At 23.5% G+C, this 23,871-nt stretch overlaps 1 protein-coding gene across 1 annotated transcript in view; it reads right to left on the reverse strand.

Annotated features, from left to right (window-relative positions):
* The window catches only part of LOC111629203 (hemicentin-1-like), a gene marked incomplete at its 5' end in the record, with an annotated part of 60,304 nt that overhangs the window by 17,692 nt on the left and 18,741 nt on the right, over positions 1 to 23,871 (reverse strand). The window contains one exon of the mRNA XM_023373110.1: positions 18,751 to 19,017. Coding sequence (XP_023228878.1) covers positions 18,751 to 19,017 — 267 coding nt within the window. The remainder of the gene's footprint in view (positions 1 to 18,750; positions 19,018 to 23,871) is intronic.

The raw sequence follows: 23,871 nt of genomic DNA on the forward strand, positions 1-23,871 counted from the left end.
ACAAGTTTCGTATATATATTGTATTATAATTTATTGTAATATATGTAAATTTAAAGTGAAAATGCGTACGTTTATAATATTATATAACATAAATATAATATTTATGTACAGTACATTATATAATATCCTGGAAACATTTTAATGTAAAATTTTAAGCTATTTTTTAAAATGATGTTAAACATTATTATATAATTAATCCATAAACACGTTATAGAGAGAAGGGGGACATTCAAGATTGGTATTATAAGATTCGAAAATAAAATTTATATAAAATAAAGTAAATTTGTATACTAGTAAATATATAATAGAAAACATCTAGAGATGAATATTAGTGAATAATCGAAATTAAATTACGAAAAGTAGTAGTAAACAAAAAAACAATATAGAGAATGGGAATTACAATCATTGTTGAATACTGAGACGATTAAATCATGTTTTAAATATTAAATAATGCTAAATTATTGAATAAAAAACGAAATTTATTTTTTAGATAATTAATGACAGAAGCAAAACTGAATTTTAAAGAAAAAGAGATAAATGACATTCCAATGACCTTATTAAACATTTTGTATCCTTAATTTTTTAATATAAACCTATATATTTTTTCAGTATGTTGAAATATTTATCATGATTACTATTGTTTATATAAAACGATAGAAAATATTTGTGAAGATGCTTCTACACGAAACACATATTTATTGATCCAATCAATCGCTTACTTGTTCACATTCTTAGAGGTTAAAAATTAATAATAAAGAATACAAAACTCAATACAATTGAATATTTAATAATTGTATCAATAAAAAAATATATCTAGTCAAACATATATATATTCTTTATGGAAAATATTTACTAAGAATTTTCAATGAAATATAATTATACAAAAGATATACTTTTACATTTCTATTAATTTATTTTCGAGCAAATTTAAAATAATGTAGATGAAAGTATTTTCTTTAATTCAAAAAAAAAGTCAAAAAATTCTCATTTCATAATTGATAAAATACTTAGAGTGCAATAAACAAACAAACCGTTCTCCTCAATATCTTAAAAACAAACTCTTGTCTAAAAATCGATTGACAACTGGCCAAAAATATAGTGATCAAATCAATAAAAATCTAAAAAATTTTCTCTAAAATTCGAAATAAAAAAATAAAAAAAGTAACGAAACTTTTATTGATTTAAAAAATTAATTAAATAGAATATATACATATATTATTTTTATTTATTCATGTTAAATATTAAACTAATTGATATGAAAAACCTTTCGGAATTCTCTAAACAATTTTTTCAATAATTATTTAAAGAATTCTGAAAACTTGTAAATCATAAACAAATTATTATTATTATTTNATCGAAAATATATTATACACTGAAATAATTCTATTGTTGTGTAATATATAACTTATATGTGACGTAAACATAGGAGTAGAGCTAATTTTAATATTTTAATATTTAGTAATATTGTAAAATATTGGTGGTAACTGTCAAATATGAACTTCTAATTCTTATCTATTTAATTACTTTATTAACTAAATTAATTTATTCAATTATAATTAATGAATAAATATTAAAATAGAATGAGTAAATATCACACATAATTTTTATTTTTTATAATTTGATAAATTGTTTCCATAGAAATACGAACGCAAATGTACTAACCTGGAAGTCATGTTTCGAAAAAATAAATTATCGCTGATCTGTATCTGACACGAAAATAATGTAAGGTATACATGAAAACTTTGAATTTTTCTGTAGATAAAAATATTTATAATCTATTTTATTTCTAATAAATATTTAAATATCTTTACATCTTATATTCATTCGATACGAATGTGTTTGATGTCAAATTTGGAAATATTTGTATCACATTTATGATGTTAATATTTTTCAAATAAAGATCAAAAACTAGCGATTTATCTTATAATTATATATCTATGTTAATTTATGTATTTAACGAATGATTCATTTAACTATAGCTAAATCTTACCGACACACAAAGATCGCTAAAAGAGAAATTCCATATAAACATGAGTTAGTAAACTACTTTTAACCGAAGCAAGACTGATATGTGCGTATATATGCAAAACGGCATAGTTACCCTAATACCAACAGATGGTGCCGAATTCAAAGGTGTATACTGAAAACGAGCTGGTTCAGCGAATTTCCAAGCAACTACTAAAGTTATGCTGAAATCTATAGCAATACATCGACTGCAAAAATCTCTCGTTTGCAAACCATGGTATACATTCTAGCAATATGAATGCAATAAGAAAGTTTTATGTAAATAAGTAATAGAGCACGTAATAATCATTTAAATTATCAATAAAATTTTAATAGCTTGTGACTTTCATAAATAAATGTCTTAATTAAACGTATCTATATGTTGATTTTCGTTGGTTTCTATTGAATTTTTAAAGAATAATGAATTTTTTATACGACTACAAATATTTTTAAAATAGCTATTAAGGTAATGAGATTTAGATATGTATATATTATATAAATATAAGGATTTTAGATCTTTTCAGGAAGTTTTTACACATAATTCGCATTCATTTATGCCGTGTTTTAAACAATTTTCTTTATTAAAATTAGCAGATTTTTATTTAAAAGCAATTATTTATATAAAAATCTATAGAAAATTATTATAAATGAGATAAATTTTATGTAATTAATTTATTTTTCTTTTACTTTTAAATATACCTCTTTGTTAAATCAGTAATAAAGTGTTAAAATACGCTTCCAGAAAGGATAACGAGGTATTATAATATATTATCGCATATTAGATAATTTTTTTCAATATTCTGCAAGTTTTATGATGAAAATTGTCATATTGCCCATCAATTTGAATAATTAACGAATTGAATATGTTTTGAAATAATGTTTATCTACAGTCTAATAATAAAACTTGGACTTCACTCATTAACTTAAAAAGGAATAAATTAATAAAATCAAAGAAATTTTATTATTAAATCTGTATAAACAAATATAACTTAGATATAGAAAGAAAGAAAGATTTTCTAATATACAATATTTAAATCTAAAAAAATTATGTAGCAAAATATTATTTATAAACATTGAAACGTATATGGTATTAAATATTATTAAATAAATAATAAACATTTCGTAAAATATTATAGATAAATTTCTACAAAAACATTTGTAAAAATATATTTTAGGAAATTTTTAAATTATTTCCTCTATACGGGTACAAAGATGACCTTTCTCTAATGCCATGATGGATTCAGCAAGATCGACAATGAGGATATCCAGATGATGAGGGACGATGGGATCGACATATCTGGATTAACTCACATTAACCCATCCATTAAAATTCCTGAGCCGATCAGACTCGAAGCTGAGTTTCTAAGTGGCAAGTTGGTGCTTTTTACCGCTTCGGCCGTGTATAAAATTATATTAAAACAGATAAATTGTAAATTTTTATAAAAAATACATTAAATGGGATTCATTTTATACGATTGATATCCAGCAAAAAGTATTGAAAAGAGCACAAAGTGTTTTCTAAACTCTATATAAATATATAAAACATTAAATTAATGATAATATATTCGGTTGAATAACTGCTTTGCAAGAGGATCCAAATTCGGACCCGATTCAAATCCTATAATTTATTACGGATAACACGAGTCGGGCATCATCGTTCCTCATCTCTCAACCGTGCTAGACGATTTCCATTGAGATCAGACATACCATAGAATATATGTATTGGTGCCTTGCATCAACTGATCAATCAATCAATCAAAGATGATGTAGTTTGAATAAAAAATTCTAGTTAATTACTATTAACTTCATATATAATCCAGGTTATTTTTAAAGATAAATTAATAAAAGAAAAACTATGAAAATCATCTTATATACTGTTGAAATATACTAATTTGTATCACTTTATGATGCCAATGATTCAAAAAGTTGAATTTTTTCATTTTCAAGTAAATTAATTTCCTTGCTTATATAAATTGTCAGAATTTCCATAATATATAAAGACAAATTAATATGTAAAATTGTACATATGCATAAATGAATAATTATAATTGTATATATATATATATATATCAGTATTAACGTGTATTGATTTATTTTAATTCAACTTTCAGGCAGAATTTCTCTATTTATTTTGAATTATATTTATTTCATACAATAGTTCTACAAAGCCTGTTGGCTATAAAAATCTAAATCATAAAATTACAAAAGCAAACATATGTTAATTAACATTTATTTATTTTGCACAGAAAGAGCCTTAAAAGACAACAGATAACAATCACCTAAAAACAAACAAACCCTTAATATAAAAAAAAATCAAAGCACGCTACAACCAAGTACAGTACAAGAAAAACATAACAAGCAGACAGAGAGGTAAAACTATCGTTAAAACAGCATTAAAATCTATTCAAATATAACATACAACATAATATATTGTATAAAGTTATAGAATTTAATATTAATTAGTTCTTAAAAGCCAACATAATTATTTTAAATAATTATCAATAAATAATTGTATATATATACTGTATATCGAAATTTATTATTTAAAACAAATTCTTATAATAGTATCATCGAATCATTTTCGCGGGTTTATTAAAAAAATCACCTATATTAATTCAACACCAGTACATAGTCTGAATTAATGAAGTTTACTTAAATGTATAATTTAAATATACTTTATTATCTGTTTCTATTTACAGCACTTTTAAATTATTCAATAATGCAAATATACACTTCATATTTGTTATACACATCTTACTTGCTAAGTAACTAATACAGGTTTCACTTTATTTGATAATTAATAAAGAACAGGTTGATATAGTTGTTTAAATTTTAGTTATGTGCAATTACATCATTATTATGAAACGACACCTAATGGAATTCTGTTTACTTTGATATTATTACTTTAAAAACAGGAATTAAAAGCAGGACGATTTCTAAAATTCAAAATAATTCTTAATTATCACAGTTTTTCGTTTATTATACAGTAAAACCTGCCTAAACGGAAAAAATTCTTCGGCGGAGTCATANAGCCACGGCTTAAGGGCTTCGCTTTAAAAGTAAGGCTTCTACACATAAATTATTTTATATTTTTAAGGGCACTACGTTTAGGGTTTTTTATCGACAGTAATTTTTGAGGGGACCACTTTAATGTTTCGGCTTAGAGCCGCAATATACGTAAATCTGTATTAACCTGATAAAATGATATATGAAGGGTAATAAGATGTTGTTTTATAAAATTAAAAAAAAAAATATGATAATATTTCTCTTTCGAAATTCTATTTTAATTTCCATTTGTTTTCATAACAAATTCTAATTTCGGTCTCTTTGATTCACGGATGCCATTATTGTAAACAAAAAATATTCATGAAATATGATTTTAGTCGTTTTATTGATTCATTATTTTTATTTACACGGCGGAAATTTGTTTTGCAATGATATTGTTAAGAGAAAACACATAAATTATGCTAGAACATTGTATATAGCCCACAAACAAATTTTTATTATTGAATAATAAAAATTATTTGTATTAAAATATTTATAAAATTTACTATAATCATTCCTATTCATAATTAATTCGATTTAATATAAACTTAATTAATCTTATTATTAAAATAATGAAACTATTTTTAAAAATGATCGAATTAGAAAACATTTAGTTAATGAAATAATAATGTAAGTAAATGTAACAAGGTGAAAAATAAATGAAGATAAATAACATTTCTAATTCTTTGGAGGAATAATTTTGATTTAATAAAATCGAAATAAAAATGTGGTAATTTCCTAGGAAACTATTTTACGGAAAAATGTCATATTATTTTCGACGGAAAGTAATATTTTAAGTAAAATAATTGTCTTCAGATTGTCTGAAACAGGTGTTACTATTTTAGGCAACAAAGAATAAAATGAAAGTAGTGAAACGATAATACTAAATTATGAATTCAAGATATTTTAATATAATCATTCAAATTGAACGAATTCTTATCTTTTTCCCCTCTTTTTTTGATTTGTAGCCTATAATAACTAGAAAATTTACGCGAAAATTTGCATTGAAATCGTTCGTTATTATGACTTTCGTTCATAAGTTTTTATAACTTTATTTGATGCGATTCAAAATAATTTTTATACTATTAAAAAACTATTTCTTACTTTATTAAAATATAATTTATGTATTTAAATAATTTTAGAGATAATAATAATAGTAATAATTAGACACCTACGTCTAGTCTTCATCCACCAAGTTAATAAAAAGTCCTCAGTCAATTCAAAGATACTTCAAGAAAAACACATTTATTCAAATACGAGCGTAAAATTATGATTATCCGATAATAAATCTCCCATCTCCAGGTATTTTTAAAATAAAGTAATGGTATTTTGTTGGAAATTACTAGTTTTTTGATATAATATTTTAAAACTAATAAAATTAAAACTTATATCCATTCCTAAATTCGGCTATTTACTCATGATACTGAAATAAATAAATATAATTCAATTGCTATAAAAATTTTTCTTTCACTTTATTTTTATGGAATATTATTAAGCGAAAACTTTTGAAATTACAAATCATTCTTCTATTCAATTTAATATCCTGTTTTTAAAATTTCCTATGAATACTTCCAGTATCATCTTTCAATAGTCAAACTTGCTTTATGAAGTTTTTATAATTTATTTTCTATTAAATAAGCAGAGCCACTATTTATTTTTTAATTCTCTTAATTCTAATCTTGACATTCCTGGGCCTAATTAATATACATTTTTCTTATTATTTTAATATTTAATTAATATAATTTCTCTTATTTCTTTTACTTTTTCAATTAGCAAAATTTCAGTATAAATAATAAAATATTTCTTATTTTAGCTTCAATTTTTCTTCTCAAAAATTAAATTAAAAGAAGTTTTTAATTATCTTTATATCTTTATAATTACTCCCTCATTAATTTCTGTTTATTTTAAAATATATTATAGACCTACATATTTGTTTATCTTTATATTTTCTCAAAATTATTATTGCATAATATATATATANTATGTTAATATAATTAAGAGATATATACAGATAATTGAGTGTAAAGCGGAACCTGAGTAAAACGGTAAAGTTTCGGTACCGTACGATTCCGGTTTATACAGGTTTTACTGTATAAATCAAATATTGTCTTTTGTAAAAGGATATATACAATAATCCGTATTACAATAAAATAACGATAAAATAAATAGAAATAAATCAAATAACATTTTTTTTCTAATAACTTTCCCAGCTGTTATAACAAAGGGAAAGTATGGCGATTGGTAAAAAAAATGACCTCTCCCAGATTTTTACATTTTTGGACTCAGGAGACCTTGAAACATCGAGAAATGCAAAAAGATTCGAGGGACGGGTTAATTTCTATATGTATGGATGTTAGTACGTATAGGGGGCACGATTTTGTCTATCCTGTTTGAAGCTTAATAATTTCTGTGTTTTTTTGTCGAAAATTTCTGAAATTTTTCAGGAAAGTTTGTGTTTTAGGGGATCGATGCTATTAAATTTTAGAGGCCAAGGGGTGGGGGAGATAAAGGGGGTAGTGTGTATTTCCAGTAGGGTCAGACTTAATGACGATTTTACTCATTATTAGCTTTTACAATGTTTTTTATAAGACTCATTCCCACCCTCAAAATTAAGATTTTTGCCATTTTATAATAGTTAAAAATATAAAATGGTTTATAAACAAAATATCATAACAAATAGCAGCATCAAATGTTGCCGAGACAGTTAAGCAACTCGCTGCTGGATTTTATTTTTTACTGTTGATGGTGATTGAAAATTTCATAAATAAACACGTACAATTGTCATACAATCTGCAACAATTTAATTTATATCTCGTCTTTTCAGTAATAAAGTGTAAACTCTTTTGTAATTTATTAGAGAATTTCAATGAGACCAAAGATTAATATTTTATGATTTAGTACTAAATGTTAACAAGATAATTAATTAATAATATTGCTACAATATCTGTTAATTTTAAAGTATAGCGTTAGGTGTTTTTGAGTCTAAATAGGCTAAAAACAAATCGATTATGCTGAGAATTTCCTTTATTATATCAATATTAATTAAGTAAAATGTATTAAAATTATCTGATATCATTCGGCAACTCATTAATATATAATCTACAACTTATTTGCTCATCACGATATCTTTTTAATTCGTTTTATAATCGCTTGCCTTGTTTTAAAATTCAATGTTACTATTTATTTTATATTTATTTAAGAAATAAGAAATGATTTTAAAAATATTCGTTTATTCTATAAAAATAATTTATACAATATTATTTGTTATAATGAATGAAAATAACTGTAATAACGTAAATGAATGTAATTTAGTCACACGGAAAATATAGAGAAAACGTCGAAGATTATCAGAAGTAAAAGAAAAATTTTCCTTAACATAAATTCAAATCCGAAAGTATATTTACCGAAGAGTAGGAAGTTATCTGAAAACTCTATCTGTTTAGAAGTAAAGTTTTTATGGACTATAGCCGAAATAAGTTTGAAAAAACTGCACACTTGCGTATAGTATCCGGTGGCTAATATTACAGTATATATAACCATTCATCTAAAAACACCAGTAAAAATAGCAAGAAAAACATAGATCTTTTGTTTTTATGTATAAGACTACTAATCTTATTACAAAGTACTAATTTTTTTCTTTAAAAAACTCGAATTCTTTTTGAATTTTACAGAAAGTTTTAATTAAATTATAAATTTCGAATGACTGAAACTATAATAAGAATATTTCAGTTCAGTTGTTAAAAAATCACAGAATTTATTCGTGTACGTTCACCGTAATATTTTAATTGACATGTTGTTAAATTTTTCTATTTATTTTCTATTTTTGTTTAAATAAATTTATTAAATTTAAGTTCCGTTTAATTCAATTATAAGAACTAAATTAATTTAGAACATTTTTATAAGAATTTTATACATTTAAAATCTCAAATTTAGAATAAAATAACACATTTATTATTTTTAATTTTTATAACCTATATTTATCAGGTTATAAATACTTAGTTAAATTTATAATAAATTATAATAAATATAATTAGATTCAAAACATATAGTCTCTATGGTTAAGGCACGTAACGAGGGAAATCTCTATTACATGATTCATACACACTGTTAATTAAGTTGAAAATCTCCATAACAAATTAATAGCTAGGGTAATACAATTTACGAAATACAGTATAAAGATATTGTTCTGTTATTTACTTTGTTTTGTTCCGTTATTCATTTATTTAAAAGGAAAAGAAGGAAATAATGAAAGAATGTTTTAAATTCCTAACGGTCTCTATAACGATTATAAGTTTCTTCTTATTGAATTAACTTATATAATTTTATTTTTATTGTATAAATTTTTTAAAAGATTATACATATACATTCTTCTCCAGAAGTTAGTATTAATATTTAAATGCTGTTCACTCAATTTGAAAGTGAATAATTTTAACACTATTCACATACAATTTAATGAAAGATCATTTATAAATGATGAATTAAAAAAGTAGTAATTTAGCAAGCATTTTCAAGATATTTTATTCTTATCTGAATAAAAAGTAATAATATCAATAAAATGATAAAAAAAAAATTATTTGCTGATTCTCTATCGATGATTGTCCACAATGACTTTAAAATCCTTAACTTGTAATGTCATTTAATGGATTGTTTCCGAATGATAGATTTCTGATAGCTAATTCTATCATCAGATTAGTTCTATCGTGAATCTACGACGAAGATTAAATATTCTCTACTTCTGCAAAACTTTTAAATCCTCTAATAGTTCTACACATTGAAATTCGATAGCCATTTCCGTTCGTTTCAAACCGGTAGATTCGTTCGTTCCTGTCAAAATTTCAACAGTTTAACGTTTAACTCGAGAATTACTCTTTGGCTCTCTGAGTAAAATCTCATTTCCAGATTATCCTCAAGTAATTTCAAGTTGCAGAAACATTTTGAAAAGTTCGCCTAAAGTCAGTGATTAGTCAAGCGTACTCGAGAATTAATGTATTGATCTATACTTTGCTACAATTAATAAACTGTTAGTATCAATTGTTTGTTTAATCAATTCTCGAAAGTACTGAAAAATATAATATATTTATCTCTTCTCGTGTTTAAACGAAACTTAAATTCTTTATATATAAATAACGAGTTTGAATATAAAAAAAGCACTCTTAAATCCAGTTTTCAGTTGTAAATTAATTAATTTAAAAGTATTTAAAATATCAGAATCGCGCTGTGATTTAGGTTATCATTAGTAAATATTCCTCCAAAACGTGACTTACTTTGTCGCCTGTTTCCATAATTTTCTATTATATTGCTACTATATTATTTATTTATTTATTTTTTTACAAATAAACCTTATACGCGATGCTGAATAACATCTATTAAATTAATGCTTTTACTGTGTTTCGTGTCAAAGCTTATAATATATTTATAGTAAATAGGTACTTAGAAACTGTTTAAACATTCACAATATACCGTATAAATTCAGCATTATTGTTTGGTATTATTAATATTAATACCGTCTACTAAAAAATCAGAGCAAGATGTGAAGAAAAACAAAAAAGTATATTATGAAGACAGAATGGTACAAATAAATCTAAGTTACTAATACTATAGTTTCTGATCCAAGAATTCCAAGACAAAATTCCCAGAAAATTTCAAAATTTTTGTTGTCTTGAGTCTCGAGAAAACATTATGATTAAATTTTTAATTCGAATTAATGAAACTATTTAATGACTGTAATAAATATAATGTTAGTTATTTTAAACATCGATTAGTATTTTTTTAAATATAATATATAATTATAATTAATTTGATTATAAACTAAGTGCAACAAACACCTACAGGTAGTGAGCTTATTTATTATACTTGACCATTTTGAGTCAGTTCGTTCACATCAGGTGATTAGTCGTTTAAAAGCAGATACGGTAGGGACTTAGAAGCACTTATAACCTGATGTTTTAGGAAAATGAGTTATAAATTAAGTGCTTTATATACAAAAAAGGTAGGAAAACTAAGAAGTAAAGTCAGAGTCGTAATAAATGTAACTACTTGCTTCTCGTTTCCAGTATAAAAAGTGAAATCTAAATACTTCAGCGCCAGGATACGATGTAAAAGAGAAGTAGAAGGCCAAGTCGTCGCGCGCGGACTGTATTTATATAACTCATCATTTTTTCTGAATCCTTGGCTGGTTAAATGTAAACATTTTGTTTACGTTTGATATAACAGAATATATATATATAAAGTAACACATATCTGTACTGTTTTCTTGTTTACTATATGTTGAATTTTTACTTTGTATGAATGAATTTTTAAAAAAAATGTTATAATAAAACTCTTTTTTAAATTAGAAACATGTACTTATTTGCATAAATGTATTAAAACGAGAATACAATGTATTAAAATGTAATAAATGTAATAAAAAATATAATTTTAATCATAAAAATTAATTTCAATGTTTGTATATTGTCGAGATATGGAAAAGAAACAACTCGAGTCTCGGGAATAGGAAAATAACAGGCACTCAGAAATCCTAATAAATACAGATTCGGAACAGAAATAAAGATAAGTTAATAACTTGAATAAGACAGTTATAAAATAATTAACTTAATTGAATATTTTTATTAGAGTTGTAATAAAATAGAACTAGTCATTTAAAAGTAATTAAAGCATTACTTTACTTGTCTTATATTTAACATAAAATAGAATTAATTTACATTTTTGGCAGCTTAGTTTTTTATTGTTTACAGATATATTATAGCAGAGGAAGCTACTGGGGAGTTTCGGAGGTTGTATCTCCCCAATATCGGCAAATTTCGCTGAATAGCCAACAAAGTCATGCCAGCAAAAAAAAAACAAAAAAAAAGCAATAATATATTTTTTTCAGAAGAAATGTAGAGAAATACAGAGGTATAAACATCTGTATTTCTCTGTATTTGTATGGGCATGAGGAAGGAGAGTTAACCTTCTTGATTGGCACTATATTAGTTGACAAAATCAGCCATTCTTCCAACGATAAATATCTAAATATAGCCCTGTATTAAAGATACTTATGTAATCTTAATAAGAGAATTAGTAAATTTTATTTTGATTTAAAAGAAACTATTAAATTAGAAAATATATCGTGAAAGAAAGGTTTATTTAGAAAATTAAAATTATCATCCATATAAACAAACTCTATAAGTTTAAATTCCAGAAATTCTATCAAAACCTGAATTGACGAAAATAATTGAACGCAATCTTGAATAAATTTAAAAATTTCTTATTTAAAATAGAAAGTTGTTAATTGCATCCGATAGTAAAATCATTATCAAATTGAACTCAATTAGGCTTTATTATAAGCAGCTGACTTTGAATTTAAAACAAGATTGGCAAACGAAATACTGAATTGGAGATAATTATGTTAGCTCAAAACGGCATCTGTCAAAAGAATCTGTTGATTCTTAATTGTAGATATATAGCGATATCTTTAGCGTGATCGTCTTTATTGTTCTCGTATAAATAAAATAATAATAAATTTTATATTTTTATTTATTATTTTGTATTCTTGTAGATATATAATATTTGAAAAGTTATAAAACATTAAAAATGCGATCTCAGAATAATGGCTGCATTTCAAAATTTACTTAGAATTTCAGTTGATTTTTATCATTAAATTAAAGTCTAATTTGAGCTTTCTGATAAGGATTTTTTAAAAATATTTCATGTATTTTTATTACTATTTGCTTTATATCATGTTTTCAAATATAATAACTCAAATTTTACTCACTTCTAATTAAGATAAAAGAGTGAAACTTTGAAAATATATCAAAGTCCGGTGACAATGCATTTTAATAATGTTTTAGGGGTGGATCTACACTCACTATCCTCCCCACCCCGCAACCTGATTAATCAGCAATTTTATTTGTAAATATTTCAGTTGTGTGTGTAAATGAATTGTAATTAGGATGGGTAAGTTCATTCTTGCCTTCAATCTTTTAAAAATGATCAAAAGTAAAATCTAATCAGTAATATCATTTGTAAATAATATGTCATATACGTGTGTTTAAGTGCATTGTAATGATTTAAAAGCATTTTTTTTAAATTTTATATCAAACTTATTTAAAGTCATAGAGAAAAATAATGAATTTAAACAAAAATGATTATTGCATAATTCAAGATTTGTCTTTATAAAGAATCAAAAATACACTTCTTCAGTAAATTTTCATATCATAAACTAGTACTTTTAAAGCCAACTTTAATAAATAATAGAAATATTCAAATTTGATCGTATGATAAAAATAAATTACAATAAAATATCATTTGTTTTTAATATAAAATTGAAGAAATTAAGAATTCTTAAAACATTTTCGTTTCTTAACTTTCCTCAAAGAATACAAACAATAAATCTTATTCAAATCTTACGACAGATTCGTTACATTTATCAATTTTCTTCATAAATATTTTAAAGCTATAATTTAACATTTAGACAAGAATATTGATTGATCATTTAAATAAGTGCAAAAGTTTTTCAAATGTTAATGTTGTTGGAATTCAAAGATCATCTAGTAATGAGGAATTGATGTGCAGAATCGAACTTTCATGAAGTAATATATTTAAAAAAAAGAATTAAAAATAAAATGTAAAGGCACGATGGATAGAATAAGTTAAAAGGATATTTTTAAGAACTGTTCTTATTTGGCATGAAGATCTTTTGCAACTGATCAGCGGATTCGTGATAAAGTGGACATCGCTGACGTCATCAAAGGAAAATTGTCAGCTAATAGAGTAACTGAGGTCATTTATTGCTTCATTTCCTTCTTGTTTAATTACGTTTGAAATTAAGCATACCTCTAACCTTTTGTGGTCTTGGTTCCATGAAATTTCCCACAAGTCAAGACTAATTGGGGACAGTGCCAATGAACCAAAGTAAATCTGCTTAATTGAGGTAATTTGATTTGTTTCTTAGTTGACATAATTTAACCGAGAGCGGAAGTTAGACATTGAATGGAGTAATGGAAAATAAATCTGAATTTACATTTTCGGTAAACATTTTTATATAATAAAATTATTTATATAAATTTTTTCTTCAGACATTTGAAGTTTGATGTTATAAAAAAAATTTACTTCGCCTAAAATCAAAGTTTAATTAAATTGGTGATGGATACTAAAAGAGTCAAATTTAGTATTAAATTCTCATTATAGCATATATGTTCCTGTAAAATCTACTGCCACTTACTCTACGACGTAAAGTTACATAATTTATTTTAAGATAAATTATGATATACTACGAATTTATAAAGATAAAACATTTTCTTTGATCATATTTTTAATTTTAAAGAAATAATCTCCACTAATTTTGCACAAACTTATTACTTTCTAAAGCTTCTTATCTAATAAACTACTTTAAAACTTTATATTTAATTCATTTAGATATTGAGAGAAACTAAGAAAACAAAACAGTTAATTAATATTTTATTGATTTCTCTTTAAATTATTTCATTCTAAGTTTGTTTTCAACAATTTATATTTTCTTTTATTTAGAAATAAATTATAAATCATAGAACTAACTAAAAATTTCAGTCATAAATTATAAGATAGATCTTTAAATATCTAAAGATATTTTTCTTAAAAATAACAAAATATAGATAAAAACTTCCATCGTAAACGATTGAGTCAAAGATTTAAATAATTCAGGGAAAAAAAGATAAAAAATTGTAAATGGTTCCTTTTTAGATAAATCAGTAAATATAAGTTTATAGTTATTAATAATATAACCATTAATAAAGTAGAGAAAAAAAACTTTATAAGAAATGTTTCCAGTCTCCTTCAGGAAGAAGAAATAAGTTCTATTCAAGTTCGTTATATCGTAAGCATGAGTTATTATAAGAAAATTTGAAAATACAAAATCTTAAACGTACACGTCGAACATTAAGACAAAGTTATGCGATAAGAGAGTATTTTGAAAGTTCAATCGTTGAAATAAAAATGAATTATCATGACTGAAATATAAATCTTGATACGATTGTAAGAAGTTATACAAATATCTTGTCGACAACAAAATCTATAGAAGTTTTCTGTATCTAAAGAAAAAAATAAAGAATAATTCATTCTTTGATGTCAACATTATGAAAGGCAAAATAATTTTATGTGGAATATATCCAAATAAATAAAGTCATATACTACTACAGTTAATTATAACGGTTAACGGTTACTTAACTATGAATCTGATAAATAAGTTATAGTTACATTCATTAGATTTATAGTTAAATATTTTATGTCGCTTTCTACCTTGTGAATAGTTAGAAGTGCAGTTTTCTAATCTTAATAACTTTTATAAAAGCTCTCGTGAAAGCTTAAATCATGTCTCTTCACATAAAACATGAAAAAATTTTAATGAAACCATTCAAAATTTATCAAATTAAGAATTAGTATCACCAGATTATTGACGTTTGCCTTCAGTATCCATTTTACCTAGTTACATAAGCCACGGCTTAAGGGCTTCGCTTTAAAAGTAAGGCTTCTACACATAAATTATTTTATATTTTTAAGGGCACTACGTTTAGGGTTTTTTATCGACAGTAATTTTTGAGGGGACCACTTTAATGTTTCGGCTTAGAGCCGCAATATACGTAAATCTGTATTAACCTGATAAAATGATATATGAAGGGTAATAAGATGTTGTTTTATAAAATTAAAAAAAAAAATATGATAATATTTCTCTTTCGAAATTCTATTTTAATTTCCATTTGTTTTCATAACAAATTCTAATTTCGGTCTCTTTGATTCACGGATGCCATTATTGTAAACAAAAAATATTCATGAAATATGATTTTAGTCGTTTTATTGATTCATTATTTTTATTTACACGGCGGAAATTTGTTTTGCAATGATATTGTTAAGAGAAAACACATAAATTATGCTAGAACATTGTATATAGCCCACAAACAAATTTTTATTATTGAATAATAAAAATTATTTGTATTAAAATATTTATAAAATTTACTATAATCATTCCTATTCATAATTAATTCGATTTAATATAAACTTAATTAATCTTATTATTAAAATAATGAAACTATTTTTAAAAATGATCGAATTAGAAAACATTTAGTTAATGAAATAATAATGTAAGTAAATGTAACAAGGTGAAAAATAAATGAAGATAAATAACATTTCTAATTCTTTGGAGGAATAATTTTGATTTAATAAAATCGAAATAAAAATGTGGTAATTTCCTAGGAAACTATTTTACGGAAAAATGTCATATTATTTTCGACGGAAAGTAATATTTTAAGTAAAATAATTGTCTTCAGATTGTCTGAAACAGGTGTTACTATTTTAGGCAACAAAGAATAAAATGAAAGTAGTGAAACGATAATACTAAATTATGAATTCAAGATATTTTAATATAATCATTCAAATTGAACGAATTCTTATCTTTTTCCCCTCTTTTTTTGATTTGTAGCCTATAATAACTAGAAAATTTACGCGAAAATTTGCATTGAAATCGTTCGTTATTATGACTTTCGTTCATAAGTTTTTATAACTTTATTTGATGCGATTCAAAATAATTTTTATACTATTAAATTGGTAATTTCACTAACATTTCCGAAATTTACAAAATACTTTGGGCTTACTGTTGATTTTGATTCGTTTGAATATTTAACATTCTGAATAAGTGTTTAAAGTTTGGTTTTAGATCTCCCCAGGACATAAAGCTTACAATTTAGCTTATGTTCCTTGGGGCACTTCAATTACCCTGCGAACTTTTAATCAATACACCACAAACTTTTAATTTTTATTCATTTAGAATGTAATTGTCATTTTTCATTAAAGAAGAATCAATCTTATAAGTTTTTAAACAAGATTCGAAAGCGTGAGATAAAATTTCATACATATAAAATTCAATATTGTCATAGTTATTTGTAGAAAAATATTACCAATAGCTATATATTTGAATTTAAATTTTTATAAACTCGTTAGGAAACAAAATTAAAAGTTATCTATACTTAATAAAAAGTAATGCCTATTGTTTAATAGGTTTCATACCTGTAAAACTCGTAAACGCTTTTGTTTAAATAACAATTATAGTTCTTTTATGATATAATATACTTTAATTATTTTCATATAGGGTAGTTATTTTATGCATCTAGTGAACATAATTTGATACTTTATGTACATTAAATCGTATAAATTTTGTATGTTGTGTAATATCTGTATAGAATTATAACTGGTAAATAAAATAATCAGTCATTAGTGACGAAGGCGATTAAAATCACTTTGGAATATTTACTTTATATTAAAAATTACATTTTATGTGTTAAGTTATAAAAAGTTATGTCACATTTATTGTTTATATTTTGAGATGATTAACAATATAAAATAAAATAAACAGAAGAAAAGATAAAGTTTGTCATGTTCTATTGTATAATAATATACGCATAAGAAGATTATACAAGAAAAATAATATTACTATAATAAATATCTCTGTAGAAAATTTTTAATTGATCTCTTAACGTATTATGTAAGTTTACAGAACTATTGCATTATAATAAAATAAAAATAGATGTTTGATAATACAGTATTAAAATAACTAAAGTGTAACTTATCATTATTTAACGCATCTAATATTTATTAAATAAAAATAAAAAAAGTTGTCAAATTCATTGAGTGTTAAAAAAAATGTTGAATATGTTAATGCATTGACATGAAGAGCTGTAATCTTGATTTGATTACAGTAATTTTAAATGTAAAATGTTTCATAGGAAACTGTTCAATTGCTTTACTCTACAAAGAAATGCGGCGTTATTATTCAATTTGATCGATTTCAATTTCGTTTTAACGAAACTTCAATTATGTTTTATCATATTTAAATATTAATTTTCTACGATGACTCATCAAACTATAAAAATAAAAATTGAATTTCGCTTACAAATTGTCATATGAAATTCGCTCTAAAATTCATATTATTATTAGTAAGAAATGAAAATACTTTTTGGAAACGAGTTTCATCAAAAATTCTGATGATAGAGATATTAAATTCTGTTCTTTATGACTAAATTTAAATAAATAACTAAAACATAAATATAAAAGTAAAACCAGGATATTTACTTAAAGTTTTAAATCATAGAAATTTATTTATTTCATAATTATGCTATTGCTTATATGTATTAACATAATTAATTCTGATTAGGACAACACACACGCTGCATATATACAAGCTTGTCTACATACAGGTCTTATCGTCAGAGGATCAACAGATATGTCATTTTACCCAAGTCTCAAAAAAGATTTGGTTCAAATTATTCATTCTATTGCACTTATTACGTATTTAAGATTGTTTAAAAATATAATACAATTTTTAATATTTTTTTCATTTTTGTTTTAATATATATTGGGGCCTCTCTCGACATCTGAAAGATTCTATAAATATAGAATCGTTTGATAAAAGTATCAATTTTAAACTGAAATATGTCTATAAACTTATAACTTTTATAAAAAATTTATATATTTAAATGCTCTCTTGTATTTTCATTAAAATCTTGATAAATTGTCTTAAACAACATAAAATAAGTTTCTATAATGTGCCATAATCTTCTTAATAAAAATATTGGTTAAACTTTGTAATTTAATACAATTTCTATAATACGTAAATATAATATAAAAAATTTATCTATTATTTAAAATATAAACATTTAACTTTTCTTGTATTAATGAAAAATGCATTAAACTTACCTAAAGTTGTTTGTATAAGTACATGGCACAGATCAGATTCTCCAACAGAATTGTTCACTTTACAATAATAATCTCCATCGTATTCGGGTTTATTTGCTGGTAAAGTTAAAACACTTTTGGTTCCACGAGAAACAATATGTTCATGAAGGGTTTCGTTTTGTCGAAACCACGTGAAATTAACAATATCAGGATTTGCAACAGCTTCACATGTAAAAATTGGTCTTCCTTCGTCACTGATTCTTTCTGATAAAATACAATCGGGTTTATCTGAAAAACAAATAAACATTATTTATTTCGGACAAGAAAAATAATAATCTTTACTTTAGAAATAATATAAAAGTCGTATTGTGTCAGAGTCGATAAAATTAGAAGATGTACTTGAAAAATTTTGTCGACGTTTATTTAAAATAATGATAAGAATGAGCTAGATAATTCAACAAAATTTTCAATTATTAAAGATTTATCATGACAGATTCGGAATTTACAATCAATGGTACTGTAAAGATAAATACAACAGTCTGCATTCATTGTAAATAAAACTTTTGAAAAAATATTGGCATTGAAGATAAGAATTAAACTTAATTAAAAATTAAGATACAATCTATTAATTAAATTAAATAAAAGTCTAGTTCTATCTGAATGAATCTCGATAAATAAATAGGCACATAATTTTTCAGTGAGTGTTATTTACATTTATAAAAATCGTAAGTAACCCATATAAAAACACAGTATAAATAATTCAACTTGGAAAATTAAAAATTAGATTTTTTAACTTGAAAGAGGAGGGTAAATATGTTGTAATATGTGACTAATGAAAGATATTATGAAAAAATAATACGAAGAATAAATTTCATTAATCAATTTCAGAGGAAAAAAAACACAGAAAGATACATTTTTCAAGCTGAAATATTATTAATTTTCTTGAATTATAAATCGTATTTTAAATCTGTTTTTTGAATAATATTTATAATGAATTATAAATCATATATTCTTTTCTATAATTGTTGTTTTTACTTTACGAAAGAATAATTTGTAACAAGGGAGACGAAATGAGCTTCTCCCATGTTAACTCTAATTTTAGTGCAGAAAGACACTAAAAGAGGAATGTTTCGTGTTTTAATTAAGAAAAGATGTGTAAAGGTACGAATCAGCAGAATAACTAACACAACTTTACGATCTGATAGTTCATTACTTTCTTCCTGATATAGTGTTAGATTAAATTTACGATCTGTTAAGTTTAACATTGATTATCCAGATCAACATTTTCCAAAACATAAAATCCCCCTCATAGCAGTATTTCTTTATTAAACTTAATATTCATATTATATAAAATAAAGTAATTATCGATTCTTTGTAAAAGGATTTTGAATTTTGAATCATCTTTGCCAGAAAAATTATGACAATTCATAATTAATCCTTGAAATTTATGTCAAAAAATGTAGTTACTTCTGAACTGAAGCTTACTTCCTCTTTTAAGTAGACAGAAGATTGATTTGTTTATTTAACTTATAATTAAATAATTCAGGATTATTATTATTTTCTTTGTGTAGATTTGAACAAAAATTTATGGTTTACAGAGATTTAAAAAACTCTGCACAAATTTTTAAAATTAAATTTATGTCTTAAATAAACAAAAATATCAGACGTTTTGAGTGTTTAAGGATGCAGAAAGTTATATAAATAACACTGAAGTATAGAAACTAAGGAATTAACAAATAATTATCCATATATTTTAAATATTTATATATATATTTGAATATTTAAAAAGTGACTGAATTGGTGAAAGCTACGAAAGGCTACAAAACACATTGAGAATCTACCAAAGATGAGTGACTCCATAGAGGATTTGTGTAGGAAACTAGCCCCTACATAAAGTGTTAGACACGTGAAGAAAACCCGGAAAACTCCACGCGACCAGCTCGTCAAACCGTTGGTCAGGAGCAAACTAACGACCTGTGTTCAGTGGTTTTATCCACTCGGCCACTAGTGGGCCTATTTAAAAATTAAGATCCTTTAGCATAAATAGAACATTAATTCATGATTACATTAATGTTATTTGTTTATTTAATTAATAAAACTCGAGTAATAATAATTTATTATTTATATAACATAAATTATACAGTTTATTTTATTATTATTATTATTTTGTAATAATAATGGAAATTTTCTAAAATTAAGTAAACAATAATCTACATCTACAACTAACTTTAATGTAAAAAAAATGTGATGTTTTATTAAAATATTTAACCAATTGCTGATTAAACATGAAAGATATGCTGTTTCATTTTTAAAAATTAGTCATATAAACATAAATTCGCATTTTTCGATATTTCATTATATAACAATAAAAATAGATTAATTAATAAATTCTATTGTCCATATTTTTATAATTAATTAATATATTAATTAATATGAAAAACGAGTTAAATATGGCTACAAAATATAATCTCTCGGTTTTTATGTTTAAACATTATTTATTAATTCGTATAATTAATGTTTTAATATACTTTAATTAATATAAATATTCTAAATCATTTCTAGTAGATTCATTCTATTAAGATATAAAGTTATTTTTATGTTGTCTACAATAATTAATACAAAAAAAAACAGGAATAATAATTTATATAAAACTGAAAAATAAACATTCAAACTTTTGATAAAATGTTTCGTATTTTTTAATCATTTTAATGCTAATTTTGTTTTATTTTAAACAACATTACTATTAAAATTCATTCATTAAAAAACAGTTTTATACTATTACTTTCGAGCATAAAACTGTATGTTAATGAATGCGTGAAGAAGCACAATACATTTAAACTAATTCAAATACAAATGTTCTATCTATCCCCAATGGATGTAGAAATTTAGAAGGGAAAAAAATGCATGTGTGGTCTTTTACATTTTCTTTAATATACTGTATTTATATTCAAAATAGTTTATATATAAATAATGCAAATTTTTAACAATATACCTTACTTCCTTAATTCGACTTTATATTATGATAAGATTAATTTAAAATGTGCATAGATATTTTTATAGATATTCTTATTGAAATATCGACTTTTTTTTTATTTAAAAAATATAAAAGAAATATGATAAACTTTTATCATAATAAACGAAATAGATTTTTCTTTGTTAATAAAAAAAATTATCCATTTATATTTTTCAGTTTTTTTTTTTATTTTTATTAATTTTTTTAACATGCTTATTATATTTTGCTAATTATTTTATCAGTCTCGTTCCATTTTAATGACGTATAATAAATAATAAAATTTTAAAATGCTCCATATTAATAAAGGAAAACAATTTTTTTAATGTTATTTAAAAACTACATTGTAAAATATATTTATTAAATTATTTTTCATGACAAAAATCGTTGTTTTAAACGAATTATAGGCTCATTCGTTTATATAAATTAAATTTCTTTAATTTTCATTATATTCTATTTAAACCGTTTCAATACCAGAACATATATAGAAACAATTTAATGAAATTGTATTCAGTTAAATTTAAGGATTTAAAAAAAAATTCGGAATATCTATGTACTGTACAGTACATCAATGGAAAGATCTAGATTTGTTATTTTCGTGTCCCGAACAATATCTCTAGGGATATATATATACCCTATACATATATATATATAGGTATAACCTTACACTTTATTACATAGTTTAAAACTCTGGATGTATTGAAAAGTTTATAAGCAGACAAACTAAAGAAACTGAACGAATATAATACTATTTGCCTGAGAAAAATCAATTATATTGATAAGAGACTCCTATACAGTTTTCAAAAAATGATTCTCGGAGAATTTTCGACTCAAGAAGAAATTTCTGCATCGGTTCACATATTGAAATATGATTTACTATCCAGAATAATAAATTTTTAAAATAATAAAATTTGAAACTTTACAATGATATATAATCATTTAATATTTTATACATTTAAAAAGCTTTTAAGTAAAATCATATAAATGTAGAGAATGTATATTAGCATTATATATCTTTTATTTAATTTCAAAGTTTTATGCCTTTTATATGCACGAAGCAATTTCTATATTTTATATCTTTTGTAANATTATGTTAATTGCTAAACAAAACAATAACCAAATTATTCTATAATTTAAGAAAATGATTTAAAAGTTGTAAATATCCGGAATAAAATCCCTTATTTTTAAGTTAACAAATAATATTTAGAGTAAAAAGGATTATATTAATTTAAACGAGATGTTGAATTTATCTTTTGGATTAAGTTACTATGAAAATAAACAGGAGAACTTAGTAGATGTTATCCTGTAAATCAATATAGATTCTATACACATTATAGTAGCTGTAATATTACAGCATTTGTCACTTCACAGATGTCTTTGTGTAATATTCTTACAGGAGAGATTAACCATTGACATGACTTTCATATCATTCATTCTATCAAGCAATGAAAAAAAAATTAGATAAAATAATAAAAATAAAATTATTTTGCGATTTTATTATAAATATTTTAAACGAGAACTATTTCCCGTTTCCATAAAAGACTAAATAAATAAGCCTGAAGTAATTATCTTTCCTAGTAATTATGAGAGATTTAATTTTAAATCTGAAAGAAAATATGTTGATATTTTACTACATCAAGAAGACGGTTTAATATTAAGCTACTCTACCATTAATACCGCAATAATAATAATAAAAAGGAAAGTAAAAGTAATTTCGTTTTCATAAAACTTATCATTGGTCATTTTCAATTTATACGAAAATCCTTTGGGGCAAAGAAAGAAAGTAATCACGGATGGTTAACATTAATATTTTCGAAAATTATTATCTATCCATGGTGAATTAACAGAAGTAAATCTGAAACGAATGATTTTTTAATCTATTTTAAAAATTATACAGAATCTTAATGAAATTTTCTTCCCGAAAATAGAATCAAATCGATGGTCTCTATTCAATTTATCACAAAAATCAATTTTTTTGGTAAAGAAAAAACTATTTTAAGTCGAAAATAAGATTATCATCAATAGTACCGAAATTCTAAAATTGAAATTTAATAGTTTATTATATTATTTTAATTAATTGTATTAAAATAATAAAATAAGAAAATGTTTGTTAATATACCTGTAAAACTCGT

Source organism: Centruroides sculpturatus, unplaced genomic scaffold (genome assembly GCF_000671375.1).
Source record: "Centruroides sculpturatus isolate CEXI.00-Female unplaced genomic scaffold, Cexi_2.0 scaffold126, whole genome shotgun sequence".
Taxonomy (NCBI): domain Eukaryota; kingdom Metazoa; phylum Arthropoda; class Arachnida; order Scorpiones; family Buthidae; genus Centruroides; species Centruroides sculpturatus.